Consider the following 13408-nt stretch of genomic DNA (forward strand, 5'->3'; position numbering starts at 1 on the left):
AATTTGGACGATGAAGAGCCTAGAAGATCATCTTCTAGGCTCTTCATCGTCCAAATTTCTGGTTCTGTGTAACAGTGTGTTAGACTTGGCGCTAGTCCTGTCACTATACAATGTTGGTTCCATATTTCTCTGTCAAACAAGAGCATTCTTTGATCATATCTGCGTACATGTAGTTTGTTCTTCCCTTCTTATTCTGGTGGTCAACCCAGAATACCTCCAAGGTTTGTCAGAAATAGCTCCGAAAAAATGCCTGTCCTTGGAAATTATTTGACCTACCTAGAAAAAGCCACGTGGAGAACCTTTTTCAACACAGGTGAACGTTAGAGGAGCGTAGCTAAAAATAATTCACAAAAGCTTACTCAGAGCTGTCCCCAAAAGGGTAAATTTTTAATCTGTATTGCGAGCTGTTTCAGGGCATGTGTGTGTGTGCGTGTTTCTCAGTTGTTAGTCTGGGTTGACCCTGAACTTCTGTAAATATCAAACATTTGCTTTTAATATTTTACTTGGCTGTAAAACCTTCTTCCTCTGGAATCGGGGAGTAGCCTTATTTGCGACCAGCCTGGGACAGTGTGACTCAAGTCTCAGGCTTGATAGCATAACGATATGTGCATTGACTGGTTTTTGACTCTGTGCCAGTCCTTGTGAAGGAAAATGGAGTGTGCCATCTCATTCTAGAGGGAGGGGTGTGAAATCCACCAGGAATCTGTTTGAGAAGAGCCCCGGGCACTTGTGTGAGAGGATTACCCTACCCACACATTTGGTGACCAGGGTTTCTGGTGACAGTGCAGTGTCCTTGTTTTTTGTGTGTCTCCTGAACAGATCTCCAGTCTCTGTGCAGAGGAAGCAGCAGCCCAAGAGCAGACAGGTCAGGTAGAGGAGTGCCTCAAGGTTAACCTGCTCAAAATCAAAACAGAAATGTGTAAAAAGGTAACCACCATCAAACGCCATATTTACCCCACTTGCTTTTCTGTCTTCCTCCTCTTTTTCCTTTTAATGCTATAGTCTGTACTTTTTAGTAATAAAATCTCAACATTCCTTCCCAAAATTCTATGCTGTTTCTTGTTACCAAACTTTAATTTGGTTCTTGACCATTAATCGCTGTAACATAAATATTCTTTCACATGTGCTGATTATTTGTAAGTATGTCTCAGTTCCATGACCAGGCCATTGTTTAAAGGTACTTTGAGTACAATACCAAAGCAAAATGTCAATTTCAGTATATCGCTAAGTGTACTGCATTCATAAAAATCAATGAAACTAAAAATTTAATTCATTTCAGAAACATCACATAAAACAAATTTATCAAAGTGTGACTGCTAAGAATATATTAGCTTGCAGAATAGAAAATGAAATTATATATTTGATATATTTTTTAAAAGCTTTATCTTTTTCGAGAAGTGTTTGAATGACATTGTTGAGTCAGTGTGAATATTGTATGCAAATATTTTCATCTGCTAGAAATGTTTCCAATTTCTCGTGATCCGAGTTCACTAAAAGCTAAGTCTAGATATTTTCCTTTGTCATCAAATGGTCCTATCTAACTTTGAGGACAATATTTGAGGTTTTTTAAAATTATTGTCATTTTACAGTGACTACAGTTTTTCTGTTGAGAGCAAACTAATTTTTATTTAAGAAAGCATTTCTGGCCTTTCACCTCCTCTCATTTCGTCATGTATAATTGGAGGGCCCACAGAGTTGATTTCAGTTCTCTTATGTTTATATGTATCTTTTTCGGAACTTCTTTAAACTCAAGAATTATTCTTGCAGTTAGCATTGTGCTCTGTCAATTTTTTTTTTTTTCTTTTTGAGGATAATGAAGGTAAAGTGAAACATTTTGCAGACATTCACCTTTGGGAATTTTCATTTAGTATATTACTCTGATTTTCAGATTTCACATTTTTCAGACTTCTTAAAATAACAAATTACACCAATACTAACATTTAGTATTTAATAATATGGCATACCAGAATGCCAAAAACACCGAATCTGATCTTACATTCTGCTTTGCTAAGCAAACAGGTTTGCATACACTAGCTCTCTAAGTGTATGTATTGAATTAAATTGCTAAAAATCTGTATTCTCTGCATCATCACCACATCGCTGCCTGTCTCACAGTAGACTATATTGTTAAGCCTCAAACTTCCCTCTTTGACTTTTTTGTTTGTATCTGAAGTATATGCAGATAGCAGATATGATGCATTTCCACTATAAAAGCTTTCTCTGCGATGATCTTCTCTTCCTAGGAAGTATTAAACATGCTGAAGGAAAGCAAAGCAGACATCTTTGTGGACCCAGTTCTTCATACAGCTTGTGCCCTGGACATTAAACACCACTGTGCAGCCATCACCCCCGGCCGAGGGCGTCGTAAGTCACTGTGTTCACTCTGACTCTGTTTGAACTATCGTAGGGGGAGTAAAGACTCCCTCCGAGGCATCAGTTGCAGCCACTCTGTTCTGTAGCTGCAGCTCAAACACAGACAGCATTCTCTGGGAGCCTGGTTGATGCCAGAACGAGGCCTTGTGGCAAAATGAACTTTGGAATAATCCTGCAGGCTTCAAGTGACCTAGCCTAGTTGAGTTATCAGGGAAGCCTAAGTTAAGCCATCATCATGGCCGCCTTCCCTACCTTGTCCAACCTAGAACAGCTTCCCCAGTGGCCACATTGGGCTCAGTACACAGGTCCTGTGTGAGGTAGAACCTGGGCAGGTGTAAAGTTGTTTCTGAGCCATGCATGCCCAGTAAAAAATAAGATTTTAATAGAGTCTCTAGACAGCTGATCTTGGAAGTTAAATATCATTATTCTCTATGTCAGATCTTGGGTCAGGTTTCCTAGAATGGATTTAACTTTGTTCAGCCTACAGTTCTGAATTCTCTAGTGGTTAGATACCCTTCTGCCCAGCTGTAAAGAAACTTCTCTGTTCTGTATGGATTCAGACTCCTCTTCTCCCTTTACCTCCACAGAAATGTCCTGCCTCATGGAGGCCCTGGAGGATAAGCGGGTGAGGTTACAACCCGAGTGCAAAAAACGCCTCAATGACCGGATTGAAATGTGGAGTTATGCAGCAAAGGTAATGACCAAGAGAATCTCCTGAAGTAGCCGTCTCTTCTGGCAGCTTCCCAGTCTCTTTCAGATTCTCCCCTGGTCTTCTTGTCCTTGTTGAGAGACTGGCAGTAACAGCATTTGAAACCTCTGCCATGTGCCTCTAAGCGTCTTTGGCCGCCCATGAGCCTGGAACCATCTCCGTCTGCATTGCGCTGTGCCTGCAAGGCTTCGCCAGGTTCACCGCCCCCTGCCCTCAGTTGCCCACAGTCCAGCACGGAAAAGGGAGTCACTCAAAGAATGTGACTTAAGCCAGCCATGCAGAGAGAAACTAGACATCATGGCCATGGGAAGAGGAAGAAATCCAGCCACCCCTGTCACATAGCTTCTTTTTCTCATTTTACACAGTTCGTGGGAGAAAAATATGTATGTGAGACTGGCCCTCAACTAGCCTGGAACGTGGAGGATAATAGCATAAAGTGGAAGTGTGCGGGCCCCAGGCAGACTTGGGCTGGGGGAAATTTTTCCTACAAAAATTCAGCTTCAGTGAAAAGAATTATAACAGGTCTTCTCACGTATACATTGCTTTGTAGTTTATAAATCACTTGGATGGATATAGTACCTCATTTAAACCTTGAAACCCTACGAGGGAAGTGGACTGATTATTTCCTCGCTTCATGGTAGAGGAAACCGTGACTTTAAAAATTATGACTTGCCCAAGGTGAAAAAGTCAGGTTTCTACATCCAGGCTCTTTGTGTCTCCCCATCCTGGGACAGACATTTTCATAGGTCAGCAGAGTGAACATAAGAACTCCCCTCCTTCTTGACTAGTCCTGTCACCCCATGTGCATCAGGGTCAAGGGTAACAGGCAAGTGGGAAAGACCATGGAAAGTCTTCATACTTAGACATGAGGGGAAGGGACCATGGATGTCAAAATAACAAGCATGCCCCTCACTCCTCCTCCCAAGGGAACAAAGTCAGCTTCGAACCCCTTGATTAGAAGAAGCAGAGACCCTCCATTAATTCTTCTTTCCTCACCAGTTTCCATTTTTGAGCAGCTGAGCATGGCTTCAGGGTGACTCCAATGCTTGTTTTGTGTTGGCAAATGTTGATGTTCACATCGCATTAATCTGAAGCCTCCTGCTGTGTCCTGTGTACATGGGATGAGTACGGTCGCAGCCCAGACGTCTCTGGGCCAGCCCCTCTCGGGCACCCAGGCTAAGATGAGACTCAGAAGAGTAGGTTCACGTGCACCTGGGGAACCTTTCGGCCCTGATTTTGCCATAGCATCCCACCGTAGAGGTGCAATTGAGAAAGCAGTGAGAAAAACTGAGGATGAAGACTGGTTACATTATAAATGTCCACGATCGGGGTCGTGAAGTTTAGTCAGTCCATACACATCATGTCTGCACATTGTTTTCGATGTGGGAGAATGTTTATGATATAATGGTGAGTGAAAGCAAGTCAAGATATAGAATTAATCGCATGCAACATAATTTCAGTTGTTTCTTAAAAGGCAGCAAACATGTTGAAGAAAATAAATCAGAATTACATAACCTTATGTCATTCTGTGACCTTATGCAAGTCACTAAACCACCTCCCATCACTCGGGCCTCCAGATCTTGGTCTATAATATGGGAGTAATAAAATCTACTTGCGAGGATTGGTATGAGGACTGAATGGTTGAAAACATGTTGAGCCCTTAGCCAGGGCCCAGCACACTATGCAGTCCTCAGTGTGAGGGCTGTTATCTTGGTGGCAATTGTTCTGATAAGACTTCCCCTCTTTGGATTCGTCAGTATTTTCTGATCTTGTGCAGTAGATGCACACAATGTTATGATCGGGAAAAGGAGCCCTAGCTCTGTTTGACATTCTTGTCCCTCGCCCACTCTATCCAGAAGAAATGGCAACTTAAACTAGAAATCGAAGGGAGCCTGTAAGAGCTAGCACCACCCCCACCCAATTCTCTCCCCCTCTCTCTCTGTCTCTCTCTGTCTCTCTCTGTCTCTGTCTCCGTTTCACTCCTGTCTCTCTCTGTCTCTGGTTGATGCTGCTATGTGTCATTCCAGGTGGCCCCAGCAGATGGCTTCTCTGACCTCGCCATGCAAGTGATGACATCCCCATCGAAGAACTACATTCTGTCTGTGATCAGTGGGAGCATCTGCATATTGTTCCTGATTGGCCTGATGTGTGGACGTATCACCAAACGAGTGACACGCGAGCTCAAGGACAGGTAGAGCCACCTTGACCACCAAAGGAACTACCTGTCCAGTGCCCAGTTTGTACAGCCCTCCTGTATAGCATACCCGTTCACCTCGTTCTTCTCAGAGGTGCCACCACCAACCATGTTAGAGCAGCAGCAGGTGTCCACTGCATTGTCCCATCTCAGACTTCGCCCGCTTCCATGGTGTCTCTCTTCGACCATTCGTAGCATCAGCAGCTGGCTACTTTGGTTATTGCCTTTCTTGGCAAACTCGGGATTACCTGCCCATAGACAAGTCTTTCTCATACCAATGGAACTACCAGTACTTCCAGAACCAACTCACTTGACCTGCAACTCAAATGAATTTTTTTAAAAAACAAAACAAAACAAACAAACAAAAAAAAAAAGAAAAAAAAGAAAGAAATTTTTAAAGAAAGAAAAAAAAATGTATATAGTAACACGTCTCCAGGCTTGATTCGGGGTTATTCTGTGTGACTGTGTAAAATGAAGGCAGGACATGAGAGGGGAAACACACTACCCAGTATGCTATAACTGGGATGTCTTGCTCATTTCTCAAAAGTACCTTTGGGCCGTGGACTTCACCGAGTGGTGGGAAACCACTATCCAGCCTGCTCCGGTCCTGTTTTCTTCTGCTGAAACTGTGTGATGCCTTCCAGTCCCCACTCAAATAGAATCACTGCTGGTCAAGACCCTGAGGCCATGGATGTTTCTAAGATCTCCTCACCTCAGCAAAACAAAGCATGGGCCTCCCTAGGCCAAGAGCAAATGGGTTGGGGAGGGGGATCAAAGTACATGATGCTCGTCAGTCCCCTGATCTGTACTGAGAGGCTGGACCCTGAGTCCCTGGGCAGCAGGATCCCAGTGATCCTTCTCCAGGCAGGTGCAGGACCCAGTGGCATTGGGGTTGACCCTACTGGGTAAGCAGCGGCTCCAGAAGTCCTGCCAGGAGGCAGTGACTGTGGGGAAGGGGCTCAGGCCAGGAAGGGGAAGCAAGGGATTGATTCACTTTGCTTTTTCAGGCAACAATGCAGGTCAGAGACAATGGCTTATAAAGATTTAGCGTGGTCTCAAGGGTATGACTGGCAGTCCAGCCTGACCTTTCTGCAGGCTCAAGGCCGCCTTCCCAGACAAGCCCCTTTACGCCTCTGCGTGGAGAGGACGTGGAAAGTTATTACATTAAAAGATGGAGGCTTTTCTCTATTTTTTTTCTTTCTGTTTGTTTGCTGCATACGCCCACTGTAGGAGGCATTGGCTTACTGTTGTACTTTGGTGATTCATCAGTCTTTCCATAGTTTGAACTTAACGGAAGCAAATTCCTGGCCATCCTCCCTCAGCCCTCCAGTGTGGAGTGACAGGTGCGGAACGTAAGGTGGGCGGAGTGCAGGCATGATGTTTCTGCCTGGCACAGCTCTGCTCGAGTGTGAGGCATGGGGCCACAGTGGCTGCACAAGAGGGCAGCGTGTACAGTAGGAGATATATTTATATAATATATATTTTATTAACCTGTTAGATGTCCTCAAAGTATTATAAATCACGTGCCTACAACTGTCTGCATAGACCGTGGCGCCCTTCCTCACCCGGCCCACCTTTGTCCCGTCCGCGTGTGCCGTGGACTGGACCGACACAGCGTCATCGTCCCCGAAGCGTGTCCAGGGCAGAGCGGGGCGCTTGTGGGTCGGGCGATCCAGGCGCCCCCTGTCTCGCCTGGCTGGCGGCATCTGAATACTGTGGTTTTCTTCTTCTCCTTTCTTTTCTCCTTTGCTCCCCTTCCCGGAGTCCATGGGCTCCAGAAGCCAGCTCTGTCTCCCCTCTGCCTGGGGTATGACAAGCCACCAAGGGGAGCTCTTGAGCTGCTCGGTCCCCTTTGTCCTGCTCTTAGGGTCTTTCTGAGTCTTAGCAGCTGTTCTGGAATTCTTCAGTCTTATAAAACTTGGAGCTCGTGGAGTCCGAGCAACACCCGCTACCACCGCCATCGCTGAACTGAAGCGAGCGGTCCAGACAGGCCACGCCCAGGGCTCCCCGCCTGGGCGCAAGGGGCTGCTGTGGCTCGAGATCGAGAAGCGGGGACACCCCCTAAACGCAGGCCCATCGACCTCTCAGTGCGGCGTACAAGACAGAATCAGTGTCCGCCGCCTGATGAGGCGCGGGCCCCGCCCTCTCTGCTGTCCCCTCCCGGCACATGTAGGGTGTTCGCGTAGTGTGATGTGTTTTGATATTTCTGTTCTTTCTGATCTGAGAGACGATCTCATTCATTGTCTGCAGCAGATCTGGAAGTTTGAAAAAGGATTTGGTTCTTGAAACATTTGTCACCTTTAGACATGGTCAGAATAGAAGAGCTAACTCTGCTGGTGTCTTCAGTTGCTTGTTGCAAGAAAGCGTTACCCCATCCTACTTAGAATAGTTTACATGACTGGTTTTTAAGAGTCTAAGCAATGATCTGAGCAGCTTTCTATGTTCGAGGGTTCCAGCACTAGTGGAACCCGCAGCCCACTTACCTGGTTCTGCACTGCATTTGACGTAACAAAACCAGGGCACCTTTGGTTTAGGCCTCATGGTTAAGTTGTAAGTAAATCAGCTTAGTCAAGAACTGGTCAAGGAAAAGAAACCGTGGCCCTAGTGGAGCTAGCGACAGGCCCTGGCGTTTGTATCTTCTCCTGATGTCCAGCCCATGAACAGTAACGTAAGCGGCAGGTAGGGTTGTTTGCCAGGGTCAAGGCTCCAGGCACTTGCTGAAAATACAATAGCCAGGTAACTCCCCTGGCCTTGTTAGCTCACTCCATTGTCCCCGGGACTCATGGTCGGTGTGCTCCAGGACACTCCAGATCAGCCTCCTGGGCTGGAGGCACAGCATACAGGAAATCAGAAAGCTGAGCAGAATGTCAGCAGCAGCAGTGCCTGCTCCCTCCACCGGAGTGTCTCCCACAGACAGTGGCTCTGGGAGTGGGACTTGACCCTGGTGCATCCCTGGCCTTCCTCCACGTCCCTGGCCTTCCTCCACCATTGCTGCTGGCAAGATGCACCAAGATGGGAGCCATAGCAACGGCTTGGGTTCTCTGCATTCCTGGAGGCCCTGTGCCAGTCCCATGGATCCAGTCAGCTTGTTTTGAGCCAGGACATCCTTAAAATCTAGGGGAATTCTAGTATTTAGTGAGCAAGTGTTGACTTGAATTCACGGCAGGCCTTTGGTGATCTGCCCTCCTGCCCTTAACTCTTCTTGGGGACAGTGAGCAGTTCTGCCACTGGGGGAGAGAGAGATGCAGCAAAATTACTATTAGAGTTCATCTCTCCCCTTTTCCTAAGGGTCACGTAATAGAAGAATCCCATGGTAAAGAGGTCTGTAGCATTCATTTACATTTGATTGGACAAAGTGGAAAGGGAGTTATATGCTACCTTCCCAGGAGAAGAGTCACTCTCATATGTGAGTGTGACTTCTGGAAATGTCTCCTCCAGTCCTCCCCACCCTCAGGCTGTGGAACCACTTACAGCCCAAAGACTCCCTCTGCCGTGAGTCATCGGGGAGGGCGAGATTGTTTCCTGGGGCTTCCTTAGCTGGCCTCCCGTTCCTCTGAGAAGAGGCTTCGCTTCCCATTTCTTCCTCTCCTCCACCAAAAAGTAAACGTCCTCCACATGTAACTTATTCTGAGTAAGCAGATATGGAAAAAGAAGCTAGAATAGGAACCTTTGGTCAGCAGCCAGCCCAGCCTGACACATTCAACCTAAATTTTGGCCATAGAACAAAAAAGATATGACTTTTTGAATCATATGCATTTTGGTATGTTTACTTGTATTTCAGATTCTTGTGAATTTGAAAAACCTCAAAGATCCCTTTCATTTCTCACCCTTCGGATGGCACCTACGTAGCTCTATAAAATGCCCACTCTGAGCCCTGCGTGTCTCCTGGGCCTTCAGGGACGCTCCTCTCCTGTTCACTTCCTCCCCACCGACCCCGGCTGGCGTTCTGGCCCGCGGTGCTCTCTGTCATTTGTCTTTGGTTGGCCACCTCTCTAACTGCACTGCTATGTCTTCCTCCTCTCCACTAGGACCAGAGTCACGTGTTAGGGCCGTCTGAGTTTAAAGCAGCCCCGCTTCCTGCCCAGATCTCAGACAGCAGATGAGTCATTAGCAAACCCAGACTGATTCTTCAGAGTGACAGGCCTCCCCCAAGCCATTACTGTGGAGACCCAGGGACTGTTTGCCTCTGGAGCACAAAGGTGGGACTGCCTGTGGGGCTGGTGATGACAGGATCCTAACGGTGGTGTCCTCTCTTCCCAGTATCTGCCCCAACGCACAGGTAGGGGTGTTGGGATAGGCGCAATGGAGAAATCTCCCTGGGCAAGGAGAAAATTTAGATAGTGCCTCTATATTCTGTTTTTGCCTTCCCCCGACATAGACTTGACACCTGGACCCAGAGCCCAGCAGGCCCTGTGCTAGACTCACTAGGGAGGTTTGAACAGGCCCCTGGGCTGAGAGCATGCGCTGGACGGAGCAGCTTCTGCCAGCACAGTGTGCCCACGCCAGTCCGAGCAGGAGACAGACTGCAGCAAATGCTGTGTGAGATCTTAGGCCTTTAACTTTTTTTTTAAGAAAGAAAGAAAAACAAAAGTAAAATGAACAAGCCTCTTTTGTAAATGGTTTTCTTTTCTATGTATAAAATCCCCCCAAAAAATCCTTGTTTTTACATGTTCATGCTGTGTAATTTTGAGATGTTCTTGAGATTCTGAACATAATGTGCATTTTTTTTTCTGTACAGATGAAACGGGAGACTTTAATAAAGAGTTTGCAGGTTTTTACTTGTTAAATCTTCTCTGTGGTGACTGGGAGGATGCTGCAGCCACCTGCTCTGCTATTAGAAGTCTGCGGAGCTGTGAGTCCTGACCGTGAACTTGTCACTGACACTCACAAAACCCACTGTTGGGTTTTCGGCATTCTTGGCTAATTAGGGCGAGCAGGGCAGGACCACAGGAGAGGTGGGTGTCGGGTCTGGGCTTTCCTGACTCTCAGGCTGATGTGTCTAGAATTACTCATTCTGCCGATGTGTTTAAGCCGTGTCCTGAGGCTCCTTCCTGCCCCCCGCCGCCCCCGAAACCTCTCCTTATGGATGGTGCCTGGCCTAGTGGCGCCTCCCCATTCAGGCCCAGAGCGAGGCCCCACTTGCTTTCTGTGCCCTGCCGTGTCCCTTTTTAGTCAGTGCTAGACACCCTCCCTCAGCTTTTTCTTCCTCCTCCACTCAGCGAAGCTAATTTGCATCTGGATGTTAAAAGAGTTACAGCTTAATGAATTTGCAGGGTAGCGAAGTTTTCTCAAAGTCGTAATGTCCGTTAGGATTCGAGTAAAGGGTGTTCCGTGAGAAAAGAAGGCATAAAGTGGGACCCAGGTCTTCCACCCAGAACTCCTCAGATGTACCTCAGCAGCTGTCACTCAGGAGGCGGTGGGCCTGCGTATAGAGTGGAGGCCGGGAGGAGGGGAAGAGTAGAAGGAGGGAGAGGGTCTGGGGGCCTTTTGGTTCCCAGCTGCAGGGAGGCCCTCTGCGGGGAGCTCTGGGCAGCGGCAGGCCTGAATGGGAGGAGTCCGCTACCAGGTACTTTGGAGTGTCTGAGACAAGCTGCCTCTTTGGTGCAAGTGGAAAATGAGGTGCAGAGTTCACGGTACCCCACAAGGGAGAGGTGACTCTGCCCAGCTGCACTCGGCCCCCCAAGGGGAGGCTCAACAGTGTTGCGGGCCATGCCGCCCCACTGAAGACTCAGCAGTCTCAATCGTGTGTGTGTGATTTTCCAGTAAAAGGATTTTCCAGTAAAAGATCCCTCAGGCATTTTGCATTAGTTCTCAAAAGGGGCTAAGAACAAATGGGTTTCCGCCAAAAAGAGGAGAACCTTAGATATCCAGCTCTCACTTGGGTGGGGAGTGAGGTGCAGGGAGGGGGAGGGACCTCGGTTTCACAGCTAAATAGCCACGAGATGAGATGGCCACTGTCATATGCTTTCTCCTCTGACCAGTCACATTGGTTTTGGGACCTGTATGACCAAACTCAAACCCCAACCACACACAGGCTCCGGGTGGCGCAGCTGACTGGACCCCAAGTCTGTAGACCCTGGACAGACCCCTCCCCCATGGAAGCCTTTGGCCTTGGTCCTGGGTCCCCATCTCCTTGTCCAAAACAACCAGCACAGCAGTGTCTTCTCAAATCCCCTGTATTTGTGGAGAAACTCGAATGCCTGGGAGAGAACAATAGGCACAGGGAGGAGGACACAGCCAGAGCCGGGAGAGAGAAGCCAAGGGCACGTGCCGTTCAACGCAGCACGCGAAAGCTGCTGGGGCTCCGCCCCTCGTGCTGCAAGGCCCCGGCAGGAGCGTGCCTTCTGCCGGCCTGCGCCCCGGAACCGGAGGCTGCGCCTTGTCCTGCTCGGGTGGGCGGCTCCACAGGGTGGACACAGCAGTAGCGACTCCGCCAGACAGCGGCCAGGACCAGGCCGTAGACCAGAGCTGCACTCAGCAGCCCCAGGTAGCAGGAGGTGACGGCCCCGAGGGTCTGCTCCAGCTCCGCTGCGGGGAGGCGGGGGCGGCACAGGGGATCAGGCCGGCCCACCCGGCTCTCCGACGTTGCACTGTCATGGTCTCCTCCCTGCCACTCACTGCCTCCTCCAAAGAGCTCACTTTATCCTCCTGGAGGCTGAGTTACTCCCCATTCAGAGACGGAAACGTCAGTCAGATGTGAGTTAAGTTCCGTCAGGGCAGAGTGGTTTGGGCTGGGTGTGGTAATTAGGTGGGTGGGTCTGGGACAAGACAGGTAGAAGACTCACCCAAGAGTCACAGAGAGTCAGGGGCAGAGCCAATACCAGCCCTAGGAGCTCTCGGCTGGCTCCGCACCTTCTCCTGACTGCGTCGTCCACAGGAGACCCCCCCATCTCCTCTCTGAGCAACGTGCATTGTCTTCCTGTCCTACGAGCCTTTCATTCTAAACCTTGGCTCCGCGTCGGACCTGGCCTTCTAGACTTCCTCATGTGTGCACTGTGTTCCAGTCATCTCTGCCCTGGCAGAAACTTGGTGCTCCATGAATATTGGCTGAATGGACTAGTTTGACAGGGGAAAGTCATGTCTTTGCCTAGGTGTCCTAGGCCCTGGGCAGTGTCTGGGGGTTCGTACCTAGGGCAGTGTCTCCACCGTTCTCGTGCATCTCATTCCCGCTCTCCGTGTCCAGCCTTCCCCTGCACCCTAGAACAGAGCAGGTGCCCTTCAGATGACTTCCTTCTGCTGACTCCCCAAAAGGAAGTCAGCAGGTATTAACCACCAGGGAACACGGCAGCTGGAAGTAACAAAGTGGATGTCAGGACCTCTCAAGTAGCCGGCCTCACAATGTCACTGCACAGACTGCAAAGCCCAAGTGCAGGCTTCACCCGCAGGCAGAGGCAGAGCCAGGGTGCGTGGCCACACACGCAGTGCCTCTCTGGGCCTGCCGGGTCCCAGGGGGAATCAATGCATCAGGTTCTCTGTACTCACCTTGGCCCCACGGCAGAGGCAGCACAACATCCAAGACCCCACTCTGGTGCAGGCCTTGGCAGGTCACAGACGTCCCTGCCACCTCCTGAGGCAGGAGGTGCAGCCAGCTGACTGTGGGAGCCCCAGCTCCCCCAGTGAAGTCCTGCTCCTCCTGGTGTTGGCCTCTTAGGACCCAAGAGACCCTCAGAGGGTCAGGGTGGTGTCCTAGGGCCACACAAAGTGCTTGGAAGGGAGGGCCAGAGGGCGGGATGAACAGGCTCAGCTGGGGTGGCCGGGGAGCTGGTTGCATCTCCGCTGTGGGGAATGAAGGGAAGGATGTCACTCGCCACCAGCAGCCTCTTTCAACCCCCTAGTTCTGCTCCTCCCCTTCCTCCCCGGGACCCCCGCAGCTTCCCTACAACCTTCTCCCCTCGCCCACTGCCACCCGCTCCATTGCAGCCCCGCACACTGGATGGGGGGCCCCACACCCTCAGACTCACCCTGATAGAGCAGCCGGGTACCTTCTCCAAAGATAAACTGGCCTGAATACCACACGGCACAGTAGTAGGTGCCCTCGTCAGCGGGGCTGGCGTTGCCCACAGTAAGGCACGCAGCATTCCGGGCGGGGTCTATCTCTGCCAGGAAGCGGGGGTTCACACCCGAGCCATAGG

The 13408-nt window shown here is 49.5% G+C and overlaps 1 protein-coding gene across 1 annotated transcript in view; it reads left to right on the top strand.

Moving 5' to 3' along the window:
* GLG1 (golgi glycoprotein 1) overlaps window positions 1-6464 on the top strand; it is a 105620-nt gene extending 99156 nt beyond the window's left edge. Inside the window, exons 23-26 of the mRNA XM_015586940.2 lie at window positions 820-927; window positions 2244-2364; window positions 2961-3067; window positions 5110-6464. Coding sequence (XP_015442426.1) covers window positions 820-927; window positions 2244-2364; window positions 2961-3067; window positions 5110-5277 — 504 coding nt within the window. The 3' untranslated portion in view covers window positions 5278-6464. The remainder of the gene's footprint in view (window positions 1-819; window positions 928-2243; window positions 2365-2960; window positions 3068-5109) is intronic.
* The last annotated feature ends 6944 nt before the right edge of the window (window positions 6465-13408 follow it).

Source organism: Pteropus alecto, unplaced genomic scaffold (genome assembly GCF_000325575.1).
Source record: "Pteropus alecto unplaced genomic scaffold, ASM32557v1 scaffold123, whole genome shotgun sequence".
NCBI lineage: Eukaryota > Metazoa > Chordata > Mammalia > Chiroptera > Pteropodidae > Pteropus > Pteropus alecto.